The sequence below is a fragment of the Pongo abelii genome, chromosome 1 (assembly GCF_028885655.2).
Source record: "Pongo abelii isolate AG06213 chromosome 1, NHGRI_mPonAbe1-v2.0_pri, whole genome shotgun sequence".
Taxonomy (NCBI): Eukaryota; Metazoa; Chordata; class Mammalia; order Primates; family Hominidae; genus Pongo; species Pongo abelii.
Genome location: NC_071985.2, coordinates 92,496,997 through 92,519,997, shown reverse-complemented (window position 1 = coordinate 92,519,997; position 23,001 = coordinate 92,496,997). Strand labels below are relative to the sequence as shown.

General features: G+C 50.0%; 1 protein-coding gene across 3 annotated transcripts in view; it reads left to right on the top strand.

Moving 5' to 3' along the window:
• The first annotated feature begins 1,264 nt into the window (after positions 1-1,264).
• Positions 1,265-23,001, top strand: part of KIRREL1 (kirre like nephrin family adhesion molecule 1) — a 102,914-nt gene continuing 81,177 nt past the window's right edge. Inside the window, exon 1 of one of the 3 annotated variants that reach the window (XM_009242664.4) lies at positions 1,265-1,687. In XM_009242664.4, coding sequence (XP_009240939.1) covers positions 1,636-1,687 — 52 coding nt within the window. In that variant the 5' untranslated portion in view covers positions 1,265-1,635. The remainder of the gene's footprint in view (positions 1,688-23,001) is intronic. The other 2 variants (XM_063727269.1, XM_009242662.3) reach the window with 2 other exon arrangements.

Here is a 23,001-nt window from a genome sequence, read left to right as displayed (position 1 = left end):
TCTCTGTCTTCTGGTTGTGTGTGGATGTGTCCGGACCACAGCCTGGTGTTAGAATCTGCGGAGGAAAGAGGAGCTGTGGCCGCCACACATCAACAGAGGGCACCAGAGAGCCACGCACCTACTTTCAGGGGCAGAAATTGAGAAAGCTTGGCGGGGAGGGTTAGAGATCCAGGAGATCCGGGTTCTGGGAGGAAAGAAGTGGAGACCTCTTTGGACCAACACATTACTGTAAAATTGTGCAATTCCAGCAACTCCTCTGTCCATTCCCTAGGGTCCGGACCTCTGGCTCCCCGAGCAACTCTGTGAGCAGAAGTATCTGGTCAGGGGTGAGAAGAGGAGCTGGTTGCCAAAATGGGCCCTTAAGAAAGTGGAGATCCCTCCTGAATGCTCTCATGATTCTCAGGAATTCCCTTCCTTCCTAGTTCCTCCATGTCCCTACCCCAAAAGATCTCAAACTCCAGCGTGCTTAGAGATCCTCTGGTGGCTGTCTTCTCCTCTGGCTTGCATTCAGGGAGGTGAGGCCAGGCCGTGGCCCTTCAAAGCCATCCAGTTGGCTACCTTCTCCTTCGGGATGGGTGGAAGGCTAAGATGAACAAAGGAAGGGTCAACTGTGCCTCTTCCAGGCCGCTAAGTCCTCCAACGCCTAGCCGTGCTGAACCTTGACGGGGTGAAGCCAAGGCAGGGCCTCAAGGCAGGTCCAAGAGGCAGCTCCCATTCTCCAGTTCTGGGTTTTGTAGGTGGGGAGAGGCATGTATGCCCCTCGCCTATCCAAGCATTTATTAGTCAATTGAGAATTCTTAATTTGGGGAATCTAGGGGCTAGACTTTGGGTGTGGAATTTAAAAAGAAAGGTCTTTATGTTTATTTAACTCCCTGCCCCCCACCCCACTCCTAGACACACACACGGAAACACACACACACACACACACACACACACCCCATCGCATCCTCTGAGCTGATGTCCCTCAGCCCATGTTCCTCCTCCACTGCTTAGTTCCATAGCCCGCGACCAAGATTGCGTCTATAAATGGGAGGGGGTGAGGTGGCCAGGGGTCCTGTCGTGCCTGCCCCAGAACCCACGACGGTCACATTTTTCATCCCCTTTTGCCTTTGCCATCAATTCCTTTCTCTCTTTGCTCTCCTTCCATCTCAGTTCCAGCGAGGGGTGTGTGTGTGCGCGCGCGTTGTGGGGGCAAGGGGAGGGCTCGTGGAGGGAGGCGCCGTCGGAGGGAGTGTAGACGTCAGGCGGAGGGAGGGAGGGAGGCAAGCAGGGAGGGAGGGAGGCAGGCAGGCAGGGAGGCAGGGAGGGAGAGAGGGAAGGAAGAGAAAGGGAGAGAAAGGGGGAGCAAAGACCGAAAGAGACCCAGAGAGACACAGCTTGAGAGGAGAAATAATTAAAGGGGGAGGGCGACAAGGACGAGAAAAAGGACTGGGAGGAAAGAGAGAGAAAGAGAATCGGAGGGCAGGGAAGTGAGTTTGTGCGCGTGAGTGTGCGCGCGCGCGTGTGTGTGTGTAGGGGCGGGCGCCGGCGGGCGGGGGGCGGGCTCCCGGGCTCCCCTCCTCCCCAGCCCGCTCCTCTGGCTCGCTCGCCAACTCCTGGCCCCAGCCGCGGGCGGGCGCACGGCGGGCGGACAGCATGCTGAGCCTCCTCGTCTGGATCCTCACTCTCTCCGATACTTTCTCCCAAGGTAAGGGCCCCCAGCCCGCCCCCGGACGCTCGGCTTCCCCCCGGGGCCGGGGCACTGCTCCCCCGGTGGGAGAGTGCTGGGGTGCCCCGCGGCCCGCGGCCAGTCCCCGGGTCCGGACGCCACGAGGCGGGGGCTCGGTCCGGGCGCAGAGCCCTGGGGGAGGGGGCGCGGAGTAACGGGGGGCTGGGGAGAATGAGTTTGCCGTTGATTTGCCCAAGTTATTTCCTCTGGCTGCGCGGGAGAACCGAGCAATGGGGCCGCGAGGGCTGGAGGTCCGAGTAAAACGGGGAACCGAACGCTTTCTCTTGAGCTTCTGGCAGCCCTACCGACCCTCGCCCTCTGAGGCCGGGGTTCCGGACACCTGAGTTCAGCCTAAGGGCAAGGCTGGGAAGAGGGTGGGATTTCGGGCGAGGGGGTGAGCTTAAAGCTGGGTCCCACCTCCCGAAGATGTTGCTAAGGGGATCCCCCTACTCCAGCCCAGCCCCTTGGGGGTCTGAGTCTGAATCACGGCTCCAGACTGCCTGGGGCTGCCCCCTCTAGAGGAAGGGAGGGGTGTCTCGGGGCCTCTAGTGGGGATTTGGAACCCCTGCCCACGGAGGCTCTGGGTGGAGAGTGGAGTTCCAAATACAGCTTCAGGCCCGCTTGATACAGAGGGGGGAACTCACGGGGGCGGGGGCAGAGGCGGTGGGGGGAGGGGGCTGACACTCTACTTGGGCTCAGGAAAGTGTTGCTGTCTGGGGCTTATTTGGAACTGGCAGGGGAGAGGCTGGGAGGTGAGGGAGGTGGTTGAGAGAGATGAGGATGTCAGTGTATCCTGGGCAGGTCTGGGGTTGGGGGAGGGAAGAGGGCTGAGGGAACCAAGGGTCCAGACTGCAGCAGGGACTGGGGTCTGTGGGAGTTGGTTCTTGCCTCCCAGTTCTGACTCTAAAGAAGACTGAATCCTGCTGAACTCCTTCCCTCCCCAAAAATGGAGCTGACACACAGAAATTGACACACAAACACCGTAAAACACTCACAGACACTGAGACAGACTACTCACCTACTGAGAGAGAGACATCCCCACAAACATCCCCCACACTGAGACAGACACATATACACAAAGACACTGAGACATCTGAGGAAGACAGATTCCTCCCCCAGATCGGCACACACTCACGCATTCATCCACCCGAACGTTACAACTATACACAGTACATGTATGCAGGCGTTTACAAGGACAGGACACACGCTCTCACAGAAACCAACCCTCTAGCAAACAAAGAAACTTGAACAGACATTCATATGGGCAGACACCTATGGAGATGTACAGACTGCAGATGGAGGAGGTGGTCTCTTTTAGGGGGTGTCTGGGAATGGATCTGGGTAGAACAGCCTCAGGCATTATTGCCCTGCTTTCTGTTCCCTTCCTGCGTTTGTAGGTGGGGTGTTATGCTGGACCTTTCCTCTCCTTGTCAGGTCTCTTCCCAGTTCCGAAGGCAAAGCCTGGCTGAGTTGGTGGGGGCAGGTCTTGATTCATTTCTCCCCACAGGGCACCCATGCCAGCCCCCCAGCACACACTATGATATGGGAAGGGCACACATCTGTGGTGTGAGCCAAGAGTGGGAGGTGGTGCTAGGGGAAAGGAGGAGGCCTGGCCCTGGGGTTGGCAGGCCAGGCCAGCCACTTGGCAGAAAGTTGGGAAGATGACTTAAGTTCTGACTTTGTTCAGCCAGGCTGTTGGTGTCGGGGAGGAAGGGGGTGGACCATGCTGGTGGTGGAGGGGGCCCCTGGGTCAGTATTGGTCTATGTTGGGGGCAAGCTTATGTCTGCCCCTTTCTTACAGCCCTTACATGTCAGCAACATGGATACAAATGAGTGTTAAGGAACAAAAGCAGCAGTTAGCAAACAGGAGAGACATGTGGATTGAATTGGGGACAGAAAGAAGTGTGTGTTGTGTGCCTTTCTCTCTTTGGAAAGGAGCGAGTGGCTAGGGAATGCTGAGCTTCCACTTCTCTGCTCCAACAGGGGTGAAAGCAGGACCTGGTGAAGTATCTGGGGTTGGGGGAGAGGATACCAGAGAAAAGAAAGGGAGATACTAGACAGGAGGGGAGGGGAAATCACTAGTGAGTGTTGGGGGAAGCTTGGCAAGGGACTGGGGAGGAGGCAGAGAGGGAAGGAGTAGGGGTCTGGGTAGACTGGGACACACGTTGGGGTGGAGAGCTTGGCAGGACCCCCTTTCCTTAGCCTCCATCCTCAGAAAAGAGCTCTAGGTCAGGGACTGGGGCAGTGAGAGAGGAAACGGAGGGGGGCGCTACAAGAGGGAGGAGGGATGATGGTGGGGGAATAGGGATGGGGGAGTAAGTGTCAGCAGGAAGCTATAGAATTGAGGGGAGCAGAGAGGAGAGGGGAAGGGGAGATTCAGCCTAGGCTGAGAAATAAAAATCGCATTTTAAAGAATTTCAATGGGCTTCATCAATCTTCATTTTTCACTAAATAATTTTCTGTATCTTATCTAAATGAAAACCATTATCCTTCCCCCCGTTTCCATCATGCGCCGGCTCCACAGACTGATTGCGCCGAAAATTGAAATATTTATTCATTTTCTGGGAGATTTTCTCGCTCCCTAGTCTCGGGGAGGAGAAATTGAAAAAGAAAGATTATAGCTAATCAGAGCAATGTGGGATGACAGGCCGGCTCGGGGCGGGAGCTGCCTCCAGCGGGGGGATGGATGTGGGGGCAGGAGAAAAATAAGCCCATCCAGCCCCCAGAGCTCCCCCTGGCATTCCTGCCACAGCTTTTGAGGGGAGTAAAGGGTAAAGGGAGGAGGCCCGAGGGCCTCCTAAATTCCCAGGATTCAACTCCCTGAGTACAGCTGAATCCTGGCAGAGAACAGCAGGTCTGGAGAGTAGCTGGACTCTGCCCTCTCGGTGCTACACATAGACACATATACACACTTTAGATGTCCCACTTCTGCCCAGAGCAGGGCACTGAGGTTGGGGAAGAGTCAGGGGAGACATGGCAGAAACCAGGACACTGGGTTCCTCTCCTTGACCTTGACTGGACTCCACTTTCTGCCTTCTACTCACTTAGACCCAAAGGGAGGGTGTGAACCGAGTACTCAGTGCCTCAGCCCTGGGCCCCAGAGCACCTGGTCAGGAGTGGGAGGAGGAGGCATCCAGGCCTTCTCGCCTCTGCTCCTTCCCACAGCTGAGTGGTTGGTTGTTCTGGCTCTGCCTTTGGTGCTCCAGTGAGATGGGAGGAGGAAGCCCCACCTCTGCCCCCCTTACTCCTCTAGGACCTCTTTACATCCTTGCAGGGACTAAGTCTTAATTTCTTTTATCCTATAGTTTCTGGCACAGTGCTAAGCATGTGGTAAGTGCCCCTTAAATATCTGATCAATTGATTGATTTGATGAGTGCGCTGCAGTGCTGGAAAGAGGCAGCATTCAATGGCGATTAAATCAGACTCGCATCCAGCTCCCACCTCCACCATTTGGTAGTCATAAGCTTGAACAAGTCATGTACCTTCTCTGTGCCTCAGCATGCTCTTCTAGAAGTGAGGAAAGAAGTAATACCTCATAGGGTTGTGGTGGCACTTGAATATGTTAATCCATGTAACGTACATGGAATAGTGTCTGGCACAGCGAGAAGTGCTCAGTAAATGCTTACTATCTTGACTTTGAGGTGAGACATAGACAGGCAGTCGAGTTGTCTGCGCTTCCTTTTCTTCTCCTCATGATTCTTTGTGTTGTGTGTGTGTGTGTGTATGTGTGTGTGTTTTCTAGCTCCAGCTCCCCAGATTCTTGGTCCTGGGCTTCAGTAAGCGCCTTCTTTGTATCTCTCGTGGAAAGAACTATGTTGTGGCAGACCCAGAAGGGGAAACTGACCCCCTCCTTGGAGACCTCAGAAAAGATCTGGGGAAGGGATTTGAGGAGAGAGAGCAAACGTGGAAGAGGTTGGCACTTGAGTGAGAAGGAACCAGAGCTCTTGTGTGAAATGAGGAGGGACACTAGCCCCGAGGTGGCAGCATTTCAGAGTCTGAAAATAATATGGATCCTTTATTGAGCCCTGTGTTAACTACTTCTTATGCATTATCTAATTTAATCTATGCTACAGCCCTCTGAGATTGGCTGTGTAAATTATCCCCATTTCATGGATGAGACACTGAGATTTATTTATTTATTTTTTTAGATAGGGTCTTGCTCTGCCGCCCAGGCTAGGGTGCAGTGGTGTGATTATGGCTCACTGCAACCTCCTCCTAGTCTCAAGCCATTCTCCTACCTCAGCCTCCTAAGTAGCTATGACCACACACACCTGGCTAATTTTTTTTTTTTCTTTTGGAGAGATGGGTCTTGCTAGGTTGCACAAGCTAGTCTCAAACTCCAAGGTTCAAGTGCTCCTTACACCTCGGCCTCCCAAAGTGCTGGGATTATAGGTGTGAGCCACTGTACCTGGCCAAGAAACTGAGGTTTAGATACATTAAGTATCTTATTGGTAGTTGTAGGAACCAGCTGATCCCACAGCCTGCACCCTTCTCCTTTGCCAGATCCTACATGCCAGCAGAGACTGATGCTGGGCTGGGACAGGGATTTTCCTGGTCCATAGCAGAATGAGAACTAGGAAGAAAAGGGAGTGAGTATTTCATAAAGGTAAACTCATTCAAATTTAAAAAACAATCCTTTATTCTGAGATTCTGTCCTACATTTTTTGGTGTTAAATTGTTTTTCTTTGATGATATGATAAATCTAGTAAATGACTTTTTTCAAGGACTTGGCAAATAAAAAGGTTTTTTCTAATATTAAACACAGCCTTACAGGTCCATGAACTACAAATTTGGGAATTACTCTTGTTTCTTGCAAGGCTGACTCCTGGAGAGGCCCAGAGCCATACAGAGGCAAAAGAAGCACTGAGAAGGGGTCTAGGGGATAATCCTGAGACCAGGATCTCCCCAAGTGTCAGCTTCCAAATTTGTCTGGTCCCTAGTAGTCTGGTAGGATTGGAGGCTAAGGTCTTAGATGGCTTGTTCTAACCCGCCTGGGGAGGCTTTCAACCCTCCTTCTTAGCCTGTGCGCTGGGGAACTGCCTGGCCTAGGGTGGTGAAAAGTGATTGTAGGAGGTGAACTCCATACCAAAGCATCAAAATTACCTTTTATTGAATTCCTACAGTGTGCTTTTCAGGTTAATGTTACTCCCATTTTATAGTTAAAGAAACCACAGTTGAGAGTTTAAGTAACTTGCTTAAGGGCATACCTGAGGTGTTAGATCCCAGATTCAACCCCTCTTTTGTCTCCCTACTAAGCACCATGAGTGCCCTTCAACCTGGCTAGAAGAGCCACACCCTGCCTCTCTTAGAGTTAAAGCAGCTGTGGAAGGACAGGAGGGAAGCCTAGGCCTTTTTCCTCTCCTGGTGCCTCACTCAGCTCAGCCCCCTTCCCTAGTTCTCAGCCCAGAAATTCCAAGGCCACATCTATCTCCCTGCCTTGCTTTGATGATCATTTGTGAAGCAAAACTTAGATGTCAGGATACATATTTTAATCAGTGGGGCTGGGACCAGTAAATAATGCCCCTTGTCAGAAGGAGGTTTGGAAAGCCTCAATCCTTTTCCTCCCACATTTAGAGTCTTTTATCTTTGTACCTGTAAGGTGCTTGGCAATTTTAGCAACTTTTTACATGTACCATTTGATAGAGAGATACACTCATCCTATGATGTAGGCAGGATAGTTGTTTCTCCATTTAATAGATGAGAAAACAGAGACCTAGAGAAGTTAAATAAATTGCAAAGGGGTGGCAGTTGGTATGGAGGGAAGGGATGGGGACAAATTCCTTAATCTCCCCAATTTCTGGGAGATGTTTCCATCTGAGGCTAGAGACATTTCTCTTCATATGTCCAGAAATGGGAAAGCTATGCCCCTTCCCGACCTACCAGTTCCTGTCTGGTTTCTTCCCAGGGCCTCCGGACCAGTTTACTTGGCAATCTCCTGGAGGGTTCTTTGACTTGGAAAAGGATGGGGGTGTGGGGATGGGTTGTCAGCAGTAGAGGAGAAAGAGGCTGTCATGTCCTTGATCCTCAAATGTGAAACCAGGGAGGAGGAAGAGGCAATTTCAGAAATCAGGAAAGATAGTGGGCTCTCTCAGAGTGAGGGAGAAAGCCGTTCATTTTTGTGAAGGGCAGTTTTGTATTTTACATGTATTAGTGACTAATTCAATACTGACAATAATTGTTGAAGTTAGGTGTTATCCCCATTTTACAGACAGACAAACAGGGATCCAAAGAAGTTAAGCAGATTGTCCAAGATGATCCAGCTAGTAAGTGACAGAGCCAGAACTAGAACCCAAGCAGGGAAGTTGGGGTGGGGGCTGAGGATAATTCCTAGAAGGAAGACTGCACACCTACCTATTCTGCATTACTGCTGCATGCAAGCGTGTGGACGCAATTTCACTGCATGCATATGCATATGTATTCACACATGCCTTCATAGTGCAGCTATACGTGCACCCCCTTCTTATCCCCATCCCCATACACATCTGGACAGATATCTCTCATCTTTACCCAAGCCCTTTCAGTCACCAGAGCACTAGTGTGCAACAGTAGTACATTTTTGTGAGTCATTTTTCTTCTAGCCATAGCAGCCCTCCTGTGTCTTTAAAGGTACTACTTTTTGCCTTGCCTTGCATGCTCTGCATCCTCTCTGATAGATGCACAAACTGTGAGGTTATGAAAGTTGAGAAAGAAGCTTGGGGTTCCTCATTCTGTAACACTGGTCCCTCTCCATTCTGTAGCTCCAGCTCTCATACCTTCCCACGTCTGATTGTCAGACAATGCGAACCTAATTAAGTTCTTGGAGCATCCAGGATAAAAGCTGCTCTAGCTCCCAGACACCACTGAAGTATGACACTTTTCTTTCTTCTTTCTATCCCACTTACTCTCCCTCTATCAGCTGACTCCAAGCTCCCAGCTTGTCCTTCCCTCCATGTTTAATTTATTCAGCCACTTTTATTAACCTCTGTTGTCGCCAGGGGCTGCAGTCCTCATCCCTCTCTGCCCTCCTTGAGCCCATTTAACAAAATAGGCATCGTATTGAAATAAATGAGCCTTGCAGCCAGTCAACCTCCTCAGGATTAAGGGTCTTAAATCCAGGGGTAGAAATCTCCAGAACTCTCTAGCAAATTCCATTAGTTTCCCAGGAGAGAATGCTGCCGCTTCATTCCTTTTGCAGTCTGGCTCTGGAAGGCGATGGGAGACTCACCCAGAATGCTGTGGGTCTTGGGTTTTGAGGCAGGGAAAGGATAACAGGAACCCGAGTGTCTGGAGGTGTACTCTGTGCCCAGCAGGTTTATCCCAGGAAGCTGTCCCATCCTAGGCCCGCTTCAGAATCGACTAGGCCGTTGGATGCCTTTTCTCTCTGCCCCTTCTTTCCTTCTGAGGCAGTCTGAGGAATATATCCTCACTGAAAGATGTGTGGAAAGAGGAAGGACTTTTGTTCCTTCATTCAGCGGAAGAGAATTGTGTGCTTACTGTGTGCTGGGCTCCAGTGTTGCAAAGTGAATAATGTACTAGATCTCTGCCCTTGAAGGTCTCACTTTGTGATTTCAGTGCAAATTACTTAATCTCAGTAGGCCTCAGTTTTCTTTCACCAAATCGGGAGAATTATTTTTTTAATCATCAACTGTACATTATTATATGCAAAACATACTGGTAGGCATTATGTGGACCAAAAAATATGACAGCAGGTGGTCCTTCCCTTTTAAGAAACTAAGGTATACATACATGAAGACTGCTAGTGGTGCAAGGTGTGGTCATTGGTGCCGTAATAGCAGTGTGCAGGTCAGAGCTGGAGAGTCCAGAGAAGGGAGTTTGCTGTGGGCTGAAGTGACCAGGAAGGGCTCCGTGGAGGAAGTGGGGCCCAAGGATGGACAGGACATGGATGTGGCAGGAAGAGGGAGAGCCTTACCAGATGGGCCAGACTTCCTGAACCAAGATGTTGCTGCTGGGATGTGTGGCGGACACTGAGGCCGGTTGGACTGAGGATTTGGGTTGGTTTGGGAGAAATAGATGAGATGATCCAGAACGGTAGAATGGGGACAGACTAGAGGAGGCTTGGAAAAGCCAGGCGAAAGGCTTCTTACAAAGACTCCCCTGTAAGAACTAGGGAGCCATGGATTTCTGTTTTTTAAGCAGACAAAGGGTGTGTTAAAAACAGGTATAATCCCCATCTCATTTCTCACCAAAGCCTCCGCTCCTCTTAAACACCTCTTCTACTGGAGATGCTATGGAAATTTGTAACCCCTCCAATTAAAAACATGAAAAAAACAGATAACCAAGGTTTGGCCAGGCAGAAGTGAGCAGAAAACCTTAGAGAAATACCAGCTCTGCCTTGGGAAGTCTCAGATCTGTGACTTGAGCCAGAGAGACTTTGGAAGGATGAGGAAATCTTTTCCTCTGAGAATCCTTCAGTATAAGATAAAGATGCCTGGAGGCAGAGTTCAACGGCAATAACTGCGAGGAGAGCTCTGCAGCCTGACTCTGAGGCCAGGCTCTTTGTTACCTGTGCCCCCCAAGCTTGGGCCATGGCTACACTACCCAGAGTCAAGGGGAGCCATCTGGTTCCATCAGAGGGCCCATCTGGGTTTAGTCCCTTCAGGGTCAATTCTGGGCCATTTCCACTGGTCTGTGGCCTTAGATACATGTGCATTTAGGGGCTGAGCCTAAAGATTCTTAAAACCTCTGCTAGGAAGTGAGCTCTGGTTTTTCAAATGGAGTCCTTTGAAGAGGGTCCCACCAGGGGGGGTGAGAGCATGTGTTCAACTTACCAGCATTGTTTTTTTAAATGGCTGTGCTTGGCCTAGGCCTGGGAATGAAAAGGTAGGTAAGATTTAGTCCCTGTTCTTGAGGCACTCTCAGTATGGTGTGGGAGATGGATGTATAAACACATATTGACAATTTTATAAGATAAAGGTTGTGAGAGAGGTATGTGAAAAATGCTGAAGCCTAACTGTCCAGTGAGGGGGAGCGGAGCAGGGAGCAGGGGCGGGGAGGGGGCCACAGATGTGAGGCTCAGGGGCTGCGGGGCCTCTGGAATGCGGTGCCACGAGATATCCAAGCTCTGGACAATCCCCGATTGTACCCCCTGCTCCGGATGGAAGGAGCTGAGGAATCCGAAGGAGTGAACCCTGGTCCCTCCCAAGGATTATGATTTCCAGGAACAAAGGCAGTTTATATAAAGCACACTTCCCCCAAATCGAATCTCCCAACCTCTTGTGTCCAGTTCCGTACTCTCCACCCCCCATTCCCACCCAACAGAGCTGATTTCTAAATTAACTTTGTCCTTGTAATCAGCTTAGCTGAGTTTTTTTTATTATTATTATTTTTCCTCCTCCTTCCTGAATTCTCCCAGGAACAGCCCGGGGCCCTGCTCGCTCCATTACCCAGCATTGTCAAGCCATGAGGTGCTTTTAACTGCTTCTTCCCATTCGATTCGCTTAACTGGGAGGTTATTAAAAGGAAAGGAGCAGAGATGGGCAGGCAGGGCAGAGGAAGAGAGAACATAGTAGAGAGAGAAGGCATTTCAAAGGAGCAGAAACCCAAGGCTAGGCAGGCTGGCAGAATGAAGCCTCTGAGAGAAGTTGAAGTTTTCATCTCGACTCCCGAGTCATCCAGAAAGACATTTCATCGAGACAGTGGGACTCCTGGGTTTTAATCCAAAACCTTGAGGAATTGACTTGCTCCTCTTTGTCTCAATCCTCCCCACCACTCCCGACTCTCCCTGGAAATCTACCAGCTTGACACCGTGGGATGCGATGGGGGACTCCCAGAGGTCCCACACTCTGCCTGATGCCCGACCCTCCCACACACACACTTGTGGCTGGCTGTGCTGCCAGCACCAGAACCCTCCAGCATTCACCCCCGGGGCAGCTACATTGTGGTTGATGTTGGATCCCAGACTGACCTGCCCATCACACAGCACACATCTGGGAAGTCTCCCTTCACCAGGCAGTGGGCGAAGTGAGAATGCAAACTCATTTTAATGTCAGTTTGAGCCAAATATAATTAGAAAGGAAAATCTCTGACTTCGCAAAAAGAAAAAAAAAATCTAATGCATTTCAAAGCCAAGTTAAAATAACTTCTGGATTATCTGCACCGCTGCCACTCTCCATTTATGCAGAAAATCGAGAGGGGGCCTGTAAAGTCTGTGCCTGAGGGATTTAGTTTGTGCACATTGCCTTCGGTTTCATGCCAGGGTCATGTTTTAAGACTGGCCTTTTTCAACACAACCCGGTTCCTGGAATTGGGAAGCACCTAGAGTGACCTCCTCACCAGGGGGCCTGTGGCAGAGTCAGCCTCTTTCTCAGAGGGGCTGCTTCTGTGTGATCATGACCAAGTCACTTACTTGGAGCCTGAGTTTTCCCATCTATAAAATGCAAATGATTACGTCTATCTTCTAGGGTTGTTGTGAGGATTGAATGAGAGAATCTATATTAAGGAACAGTATCTGGAATACAATAAGTACTCAATAAATTATGGTTGTTATTAGTATTGCACAGTCCTTGCTTTTTACAGTTCAGTCCAAGGCAGATCTTGAAAAAACAGACAATAGAAATGAGAGATGAACAAAGAATAGGCCAAATACAGATCAGACTGTTAACTGGGCCAAGGAGGCTGACCAGTGATGTAGGTAATCCTTGAGCTCTGTTCTCTAGGGTTCAGTGCAGTGGGAGCTTTGGGAGGCAGCACAGTGAAATGGAAAGCACTCTGGTTTGGAATTATGTCTGTGTCTTGGATCTGGAAACTGAATGCTGTTTTGCCCTTTGCGAGTCTCAGTTTCCTTAACTGTAAAACAGAGTGATAGCACCCACTTTCCTCTTTTGTAAGTCCTGGAAAAGCACTCTCAGGATGGTGTACAGTAAGCTTAACCATCATTTTAAACCCTGTCTTTTAGCCAGGCACGGTGGCTCACACCTGTAATCCCAGCACTTTGGGAGGTCCAGGTGGGCGCATCACTTTACATCAGGTGTTTGAGACCAGCCTGGCCAACATGGTGAAACCCCGTCTCTACCAAAAATATAAAAATTAGCCAGGCATGGTGCTGTGCGCCTGTAGTCCCAGCTACTCTGGAGGCTGAGGTGGGAGGATCACTTGAACCCAGGAGGCGGAGGTTGCAGTGAGTGGTGATGGTGCCACTGCACTCCAGCCTGGGCCACAGAGCAAGACTCTGTCTGAAAAATAAATAAATAAATTTTAAAAACCCCTTTCTTTCCAGGTTTCAACCCAGTATGTTAGAACAATGATTCTCAAACTTTAACATGCTTATAAAACATCTGGGGATCTTGTTAAAATGCAGATTCTGACTCACAAAGTCTGGGGTCAGATGGAAGTTCTGTATTTGCACCAAGCTCTCGGGTGATGCTGATGCTGCTTGTCCTAGGACCACACCTTGAGGTGTTAGGGGATGCTTTCCTTGGGGAAATAGATCTTCAACGTTCTAATGAGAATCGAAAGAAAATAGAATTCATTTAACTGAATTCACTTTTCAGCCAGCTTAGTTGTATAACAGCCCTGATGGATCATTGATTTGGGAGCATTGATATGTTTGTTTTCAGGAAGCAGCTGGTGGGACAAGAGAGTGCACAGAGCTTGCCAGCACAGCCCATCCTTAGCCCCAAGATTGTCTTATCTAAGCCCCTCCCTGCCACCTCACTAGCTCCATGCCACCCGACCCCACCGTGCCAAGTCTTCACTCAGGCTGCCAGCTGTGGAGTTGAAAAGCAACCTGCTGGTGTGCTGGTGGAAACTCATCCATATCGGAGCCAGTCATTTGCACCTTTTTTTTTTAATGAAAAAAGTCCTCATAATTCATCTCTCAATGGGAGATGTGGGGGAAAGCATTTTGACAGAGCTTCTGGTCTGGGCCTTGACCCTGTTGGCTTTGGCTTAAAAACTGGGTCATGAGCAAGTTGCGTGATTTGGGAAGGAAGGTAGGTCATAGACTTAATTGGGTGCATGATTTGGGGGAGCAGTGGGGAACTGTCTCTGGGCAGGTCAGCATCTCACACTCACATAGACCTCATAATTGTTCAACCCACATGATGAGCAAACTCACTCTCTCCCTCCCTTCTCCACTTGCAGAACCCCAGGCTGTAGAGGGAGATCCACAGGCCAGAGAAGAGAGACTCCCTGCCTTCAGGGTTCCCCTGGTTCTGTGAGAGAAGCCTGGTCCTTATACGTAGGGAATCCTGTCCACTGGGGGAAACAGGAACTCCCATTAATTTTCCTTCACCTGCTCTTCTCCCCCAGAAAATCAACACACATTTAGCTATCTGCAAGTGTGAATGAGAACACAGGCAAAGTACGGATGGGGTGAGATCAATAGATTGGGCTTCTTGGAACACAGAACCTGCGGTGAGAAATGAAAGTGGAGTGATGATTCCTTAAGAACCTCAAAATGGACTCTCAAAATGTCTCTCTTTAGGCTGGACTAATTTGAACCAACCCAGAGACATCAATGTTTGTCCTTTTTCTGAAGAGAAAGGAATTCATTAGTACTCTCTGCTCACTCACTTTCATTTCAAATACTCCCTGGGAAGCAGGAAGTTCTTCTTTGTGTCTAACCTGAACCTTCCCTGCTCCTGCATGGAAATTGTCTAATTAGGTATTGTAACTGAACACGTCTCCAGTCTAATCTATGTCTGGATAAATAACATTTTCCACAACAGGTTTATTTTCTCATGCTTCAAGGCAAAGCTCCTTGTAATAGAGGTCATAGGCGAGACTGCCTCCTGGGCCCCACGTGAGCCCAAGAAGTTTATCTTGTTAGGGGTCAGATTTGCTTTCCAGCAAACCACCAAGGCTGTCCTCCTACAGTATCCCCAGCCAGGACCAGGAGAACGGTGTTCACAAGAACCTGGCTGAGTCACTGTGCCCTTACCTGTCTAGTGTCCCCTTCTCAGCCGCTCAGAGCAGCTGGGGGCTGGAGGACTCTGGTGTCCTTCCCATCATTTCTAGCTGATGGCCTGAGGGACCCTCCTCCTCTCTCCACAGGAGCCAGGCTGAGAGCAGTGCTGGCATCTGCTGCTGAAGCCAGCATGTAGGACAGTGGGCACGGGGGTGATGGTAGAGGTGGGCCTGCCTCACAGCCAGGGCCAGTTTTAGCTTAGGAACAGGAATGTTTTCCTCTTGGAATCACTCAGAGGTGTCCTTGCCCTGCTTTGCCAGGGTGGATCCCAAGAGATAGCAATGTAAGCAGAGAGAGGAGGGGATGGGGTCTGTGGGATGGAGTGCCTGCCTTTGGGGATCTCCTAGTCTGATGAAGGAGTGTGGGCATTTTCCTGGGATACTGAACCATATAAGTGCAAACTCAACTGTAAACTTGAACTTGAGGCAGGAGACTTGGTTTCTGTTACCAGCTAGCTAACTATAATGGGGGGACATGGGTTCCCATCTTCCCCAGTGTATAAACACCTATAAAGATCATTTAAATAAGGGAAGATTTTGGACCCTGTTGTGCATCTGCACAGCAGAGGATAGAAAGAGACACTGGAGCTGGGTCATCAGCGAGGGAAGTTTCCTCAGAAGGGGTGGAGGGAAGGGAACCTGGCCCAGGTGGAAGGAGGACACCAGGTGGAGCCCATGAGAGAAGTGAAGACAATTCTTATAGGGGGGCTTATAGAAAGGGGTGGGGGTGGGGCCAGAAGGAGGTCGCCCAGCGAGGTCTATGTGGGCTGGAGGGTCTGGAGGCTGAGAGCTGCGGTATGGCTTTGTCAAATGTGGTCCCTGCAGCATTCACACTGGCCAGGTGACATGCTTTCCACACACACAGGCAGAGCCCCCCGACACCTCAGGAGAGGGTTGGGGTGGAATGTAAGTCCTCTGAAGAAGAAGAGCTCATGTGTCTGGGGGGAGAGTGCAGCATGGGCAGCCTGTCCTGGAGTTAAACTGGGCTTCAGCTTGGAGCCTGCCTGTGGGCAGCCTGGGTTTGCTTGAGGGTAGCGCACGCTTCAAGGGTAGGAGGGTAGGACAACCATGGCCCGCAGTCCTGGAAGCACAGCCGGCCCTGCGGCTGGCCATCCACCAGCAGCCCCTGTGCCCTGGCTTCTCTCTGTCCCCCAGCCAGATGCTCCCCGCTCCTGCTGTCCTTCCCTGTCTGTTGGTCTGTCACTCGGCAGGAGTGAAGTGCGCCCTGCTCCTGAAGCATTTGGAGCTTGATAATTTGTGGATTATAGCTAACTCTCGATAAAGATTCCCCTAATTGCTTGGCTCACCTCAGTTTCTATCATCAAAGCAAAGCCGGGAGGCCCCCCTCTCGCCCTCCTTTTCTTTTTATTATCTCTTAATTAATCATTCTGGCTTTCACACTTAGCAGATAATTACAGTCTCCTGGGCACGCAGCTCATTTTCATAACCTCCTGCTCCAAGCCGGCAGCTAGGGGGGTGGGGAGGAAGAGGGAGAGAAGGGGAGAGTGGGAAGAGACATGTTGGAGGAAGGGGGGGCGGCGCAGTGAGAAGAAAGGGACACTTGGGATGGTAAGGCAGCCTGGGAGCCAGGACCCCTGGGCTGCCCAGCAGGCCCCAGGGGTCTCTGCCAGAAGGCAGGAGGCTGTGCCCCCTGAGGAGGCCTCACCTGGTCCACAATGCTGGCTGCTGGCACAAGCTTTATCCCCTGAGCTCCCCTGGCCTGCCCTAGGGGTACAGCAGGCGATGTGTATAGGTTGGTGGCCAGAAAGCTTAGTGAAGAGCAGGAGATAGTCCCCAGTGAGGTTCAGTCAACCGTGCGCTGGGAAGTCAAGAATCGCTGTGATAGGGAAAGGAAGGGCAGGGCCACCATCACAACAAGACCTGGACCCTGGCCTGGGAACTTTTCTGTTTGGGGGGAGCAGGACACCTCTCCTGAGGCTTGAGCCCCTGGAAATGACCAGGGAACGATCACTCAGTAGTAGGATCAGACGAAGAGGGAAAGGGCTCACCTTTACTCAGCACCATGTGGGAGCTGCGCCAAGTGTTTCACAGTGTGCTCATCATGCCCATTTTAGAGATGAAGAAAACCGTGGCTCAGAGAGAGCCAGTCATTTGTTCGAGTCACAACAAATTAAATCCAGGTCTGTCTGGTTAGTTGTAAAGGTCATGTTCGTACCACCCAATGGCCCTGTCTCCATGGGGTCAGAGCACAGGACAGGATGTAATGGAAAAAGGGAGGGAGGGGACACCATTCCTGCTGGCCCCTCCCCTCTGGACCCAGCAGATGGTCAGCTCTGCTGTCACCTCGGGGCTTTCCTTGGGCTTTCATCCCAGAGATAAACAGAAAGGACACCCGTCCAGATGATGAATCGAGAAGCCCAAGAGACAGAAACCTTTGCCTGTGAGTTGGACACACAGTTGGACCAGGGGACCCTAATCTCTAGTGTGTCTCGTGTCTGTCCCTCGTTCCTGTTCCTCAGCAGTTCTTTGTGGCCCGAGCTTCTTCAGGTCCCCGAGAAGCGGATGGGGGACATGGAAAAGTCCTTCTTTCCCTGGACATATTGAATTTTCTTTCACGACCCTAGTCCAGTGTGCCTGGTTTTTAGAATTAAATGAGTTGGATCCTACTTCTTTGCCATTAACTAGCAGTGAGACCCTGGAATATAAATTTTGAGTCTCAATTTCTTCATTGGTAAATGGGAATCTTGAAAAGACTGGTGACAGTATATGCAAAACAGAGCCTCTGACCCATGATAGGTGCTTAACAAATGGTGGCTGTTGTTAGCTACCATTATTATTACCACCATACATGAAAGCACCTGGCTTAGCAGACAGCATATAAAGCAAGTTAGTTTCTTAAAAAGTTTGTGAGGGAGGGAGGGTCCTTTTGTTCTACTTCCTCGAAAAAGGAGGGAAGGCACACAATTTCTACCTTGTGCTGCTTCTAGGGTGTGCTATTGAGAAAAGTCATGGCAGCCTGTGCTGATATAATTCTTCTTTCCACAAATAAATTGCCTGTTCAAGCTGGGGCTGGCTCTGGCTGAAAGCTCATTGGCACCCAGCTCCAAGCAAGGCTGATCTTGCCTCTGCCGCCTGCCAGACCTCAGATTGCCCACCTCAAGCCTGAGTGCCAAAGGGTTAAACATATCGAGTTAAACATAAAAGGGTTAAACATATCACATGGCTTGCAACTTCTGACTCAGCTTCTGGTTTCCTGGGCATTACAATAGGAACATCTATATTCAGGAGGCAGTATGGAAAGAGCACTGGATTGCAGGTCTAGATGTGGATTTTAGCCCCATTTGTGCCTCTACTGGAGAGACCTTACTCAGTGACCTGGGCCTGTTTTCTTATCATAAAATGAGAAGGTTAATTTCCAAGATTCTTTCTGGCTGCACAGTTTTCCAACTCCTTCCCATCCAGTGAGAGTTCATGAAAAGGACTGGCTCTTCCCAAATGAGGCCCTGGATCTCTCTGATTTGGTTTGTGAGCCAAGGCCAGAGGTACTGATTTTAGAGGGCCAGAGCAGGGGTACCCCAGGAGCAGCGTTTGCTCAGGAACCAGGGTGGAAGCAAACATTTCATGCATCTTCAGATCTGGTCTGAAAGTCCCCACCACACACACACACACACACTACACACAGTCCTGAGAATGTCACACACATGCATACACACACACACACACACACACACACACACACACACACACAGTCCTGAGAATGTCCCAGCCTGCCCTGGAAGGTGGGGACCTGGACCAAGGGAGTGGGTGCTTGTGTATGCATGTTGATAAGAGTTTCTCCCTGAAGAAACATGCTCTGGCTTTGCCCTGAACTTTAGCTTTGGTCTATGAAAAGGTTTTGCAGAATCTTGTGGGAACATAAACATTTGGCAGATTTCTTTCCCTGAAAGCTATTTCTTCTCTTTTTCTGGGAACTTTTGCCAGCAAGATCAAGGGCCCTCCACCCTTCTCTCCTCCCTCCCCTTTGCCTGAGACACCCAACCCCCTTTCTCCTCCTCTCCAAAATGAAAACAAAGTTAACTGGTGTGTACTGGGAATCATTTCAGAGCAAACTGGGCCAGAAGAAAGGAGTAAAGCAAACAGATAGCTCTCCCAAGAGGAGAAATTATAAGAAGGGAAGGGAGGAGAGAGAGAGAGAAAATAAGCCAATGGCATCAGTGGTGAAAAGTGAATTCCAGACATTTAAAATTCTTTTGGTTTTAATCATCTCAGAGGCTGACCAGAGCTGAGCTGTGGGGGCAGGGAAAAAATGAAAACCAGGGCCCTCTACTTGGAGCGGGCTGGAATCTCAGACTGTCTGCAAAGACCGACAGCCTTCCTATGCAAGCTGCTCACTCTTCTCAGCCCAGGCCCTCATGACCTCCCGTGTCTGACTGCAGATGGTTTACTGCCTCCAGAGAGTCCATCCTGACTAACCCTCTCTTTTTATCTCACTTTACACTCGGTTTTCAAGCACTGACCTTTCAGTTTTCCAACCGGATTGCAAGTTCCCCAAGGCCCTGGATTATGTTTTGTTAAAAGCAAAACTAACAAACGACAAACCAAAGCCTCTTTCATAATTATCCCTTGGTCCCCTGCGTGAGGGTTGGACCCTCAGAGAAGCCCCAAGGCCTCTTCCTGATCTGTAAAATGGGCTGAAGAGCTGAGCCCAGCCTTGAAGAGACTCCAGAAGGAACCGGGAGCTGAGAGGAGCCTGGCGGCTGCTGCCTCCTCTGTGCTGTGCTCTATTGGGCACTTCAGGATTCTCTCAAGGCTGCCCTATGGGAGGGGTTGGAGGCATTTTGCTGAGGCCTAGGGGAAGCAGAGGGTCTTATTGTCCCCTTTCTCAGGGGTAGGGCTGGTTGGCAGTGGGTGAAGCTCCTGGACACAGGTGGCTGGGAGATGGGATGGGGGATTCCAGGCTCTTTCTTTCCCTGGGCCACGGTGGGTTTTAAGGTGAAGGAGGGAACCAGGAAATCTTGCCAGCTGTGGAGAGGTGATTGGTGGGAGGCCCAGAGGGCAGCAGTGGGGGAAGGAGCCTGGAGGAGAAGCAGGAGGCCAGGCAGTGGCCACGAGGACGTAGTCACACGCAGAAGCCTCCTTTCCCTGGACTGGGTCCCCCCTGTGCTCAGCATCTTTCTTCTTTCTGAGCTCCCTCCCCCAGCTCTTCCCCCCTCAATGTTGAGCTCACAGTTTCTTTCTCCATCTGGAGGCAGCTCTCTTCATTCTCATGACCACCAGCTGTTTCTCCCACTTTCCCCCTCCCACTTTCCCTCAAACTTTGATTCCTGGGCCTTTGGACTTAGGTCTGTTTTTCATAGTGTATCTCCCACCTCCTGCATCCCTTCCCCAATAAGATTAAAAAATGTAGAGCTTGAGGGTAGATTAGAGTTGACCTTAGAATGGGAGTCAGGTGACCTGGATTTTAATCTCAACTCGTCTTATTGGACTGCTTTCTCTTGGGCAAGACATGTGCTTTTTTGGGGCCTCGGTTTATTCAGTAGTAAAATGAGGAGCTCCGTAAATGATGCCTGAGGCCTCAAAGGTGCTTTTCACCTTCTGGAAAAAAGAGCAAGATCTGGAGTTTAGACTGCTCAGATTCAAGGACCTGTCACCTCCTACCCGTGTGACCTTGTGCAAGTCACTTCACCTCTTTGTAGGAGAACAGTGGCATCTGCTTCATGGAGTGATGATAAAGACTGCATTAAATAACCTGCATAGAATGTGTGGCTTGGTACCTGAGACGCTGTAAGCCAGTGGTATAAGTTAGCTCTTACTGTTAAATCCTAACCTTTTTTTGGTGTGGTGTAATAAAAAGAGTCCTGGATTTGTAATCAGGGACCTGAGTTCACATTCCATCTTCCTTTCCAATTGTCTGTGTGACCTTGTGCAAGTCTGTTTCCCTAACACTTTATAACATGGAATTCATAAGTCCTGTTTTGCCCCTCACTGGGAGTTGTGAATATAAGTTAATGTAAAGTCTATAGGGGCAAGGGCCTTTTTTGTCTCAGCCTCCCATTACCCACCTAGTGCATGAGCACTCAGGAAATGGGAGATAAATGATAATTAGTGTAAGATACTAATCTGTGAACAAAGCAACTGAGGCCCAGAATGGGGAAATGACTTGCTTAAGCTGGACACAGGTAACCTTTTGTTGTGGGGGCTGTCCTGTACATTGGAGGATGTTTAGCTGCATTCCTGGCCTCTACCTACTGGAAGCCAGTAGCACCCCAGTCTCCAGGTGTGACAATTTAAAATGTCTTCAGACATTTCCGGATGTCACCTGGGAAGTAAAATTGCCCCAAGTGAGAACCACTGAGCTAACCAGGGGAAAAGCTAGAACTGGAAATGAAGTCTTCTGACTCCCCTTCCATAGCTTTTTCTAAAATGCCACACTGTTGTCCATTTCTCCCTTTATCCTATACCCCATAAAATTAAGAGATACAGGTTTATGTTGTTGAGGATGAAGTAAAGTATTTTGTCCTCTAGCCCATTTCAGAGATAATTAATTTCCACATAAGCCACGACTGACCTGTCTGTCCTGGGTTAGAGCTAAGGAATGAGGCAGGTGGCAAAGAGAGTCACTTGGGCAGTCCACTAAGCAGAGTGGACAGAGGACCTGACTTCCCCTAGAAGCATGTCATGTTTGTGATGAGGATTGCTGGACGATCTACCACATCTCCACCCCAAGCAGATAAAAGCAGACTGCTTGTGATGCCAGACAGAACTGTTTTGGGTTTCAGGTGCCTACGGCTCCCTGTTTCTTCTCAGCTTGCATACCCCACCCCATACCCCACAGTAGCTCTGAGAGGACTTAGGGCATCTTAGAGTACAGTTTGAAAATTACAGATTTATTCCAACCCTTGAATGTTACAAATGAAAACCAAGACTCAGAGGGTAAGTGACTCGCTGCCCCACAGCAGTGACCAGAGCTGCAAGTGCCACCTTAGTCCCCTGCCCTTGCTCCGCAACCAAGGTGCGAGTACACCTCCCGCTGACTAGAAAACTGCCACTTCAGCTAGGCTGTCTCCACAGACCTCCCTGCCTCCCCTACCATTCCCCACTGCACAGACGAAAAAGTCCTCTCTGGGGTGGGGGTGGGGGTGGTGACTTAAGGAGCTTACTGTCCATTAATTGTTGGAGGAAGGTGGTGGTCCCTGGAGGATTTTAGGTGACACCGCTCCTGGGACTGTCAGCAGATCCCCCACCTTCCCCAGAGATGCCCTTGTTTTTCAACCTCTGCCCCCATCCCTCCTAAGGGGCCTATTCTTGCTGTCATGGCAACCAGGGGATTAGGACCAGCTTGGAAGCCCAAAGATATGGGAGAGGGCTTAGTAGGAAGGCAGGTGGAAGGAGGAAATGAGAGAATGAGGTGATGATAAAAAAACAGAGCTAGGTGGGGGAAGTGGAGGGCAACGAGGAAGGTAAAGGGAAGGGGGAGATGAGAGAGACCTCACTACAGTAAGAGAGAAAAAGGAGGGAGGAGGGGGAGGGAAGAGAGAGAGAGAGAGAGAAACCTCAACTTTTATTTAAAATCAGAGAGCAGTTGTAAGCCTGGAGTTGTTGCCATGGCAACAGCAAAGAAAAGAAGATAGAGAGCTTGTGAAGCCGTGAAAACCCAATAGGGGTAAATGTTTAAAGCCAGGAACAAAAACCATTCAGAGATAATTAAGTAACCGGCCGCAGGTTCCATACTCCTGCCCATTGTCCGGGACTCGGCCTGAGATCCTAGCCTCCTTCCCATCTTGCCTTCTTCTCCCACCCTTTACTCCTTCCCCTCACTCACAAGGATTTCAAAGTAGCAGCCAGGGAGCACCCGACCACCCTCCCTGTAATCTTCTTCAGCGAGGTACTGACCTGCTTACTCCAGTCCCAGTTCCTTAGACCGACACTGGGTGAGCTTTCTCTCCTTCACTATTAAGAGAAATATAATCTTTATGGGGGGGGGGCGGGGGGAAGGAGGTTTTAGTCAGATAAATGGAAGAACTTCTTGATGCTGAATTACTAGATGGATAACTAAGTTGTGGACTTTTCTTTCCTTCCTTGGATACGACAGGCAAGGCCCACCTCTGTGTTAACTGCGGGCCTCCAGATCTCTGAATTGCTGGGATTCTTGGGGTCTTCCTCAGAAGGGGAGGTGCGTTCTCCTCCTTCCAGTGCTTTACTGGGACTATTTAACTGTGTTTAATGCTACCACTAATTCCTCTTTGAATGCTTCTTAGGATTTTTCCAGCAGGCTTAATCTTCCCAAGCCTCAAGATGGCCACAAGCTAAGCTGATACTTTGGGGGTTAGGTGTACTCTGAAGAAATTTTTTTTTATTGCCAAAGTACTCTTTTCTTTTTTAAATGCGTTTCATAAAGTCACCTTACTCCTACCCCAGACATCACA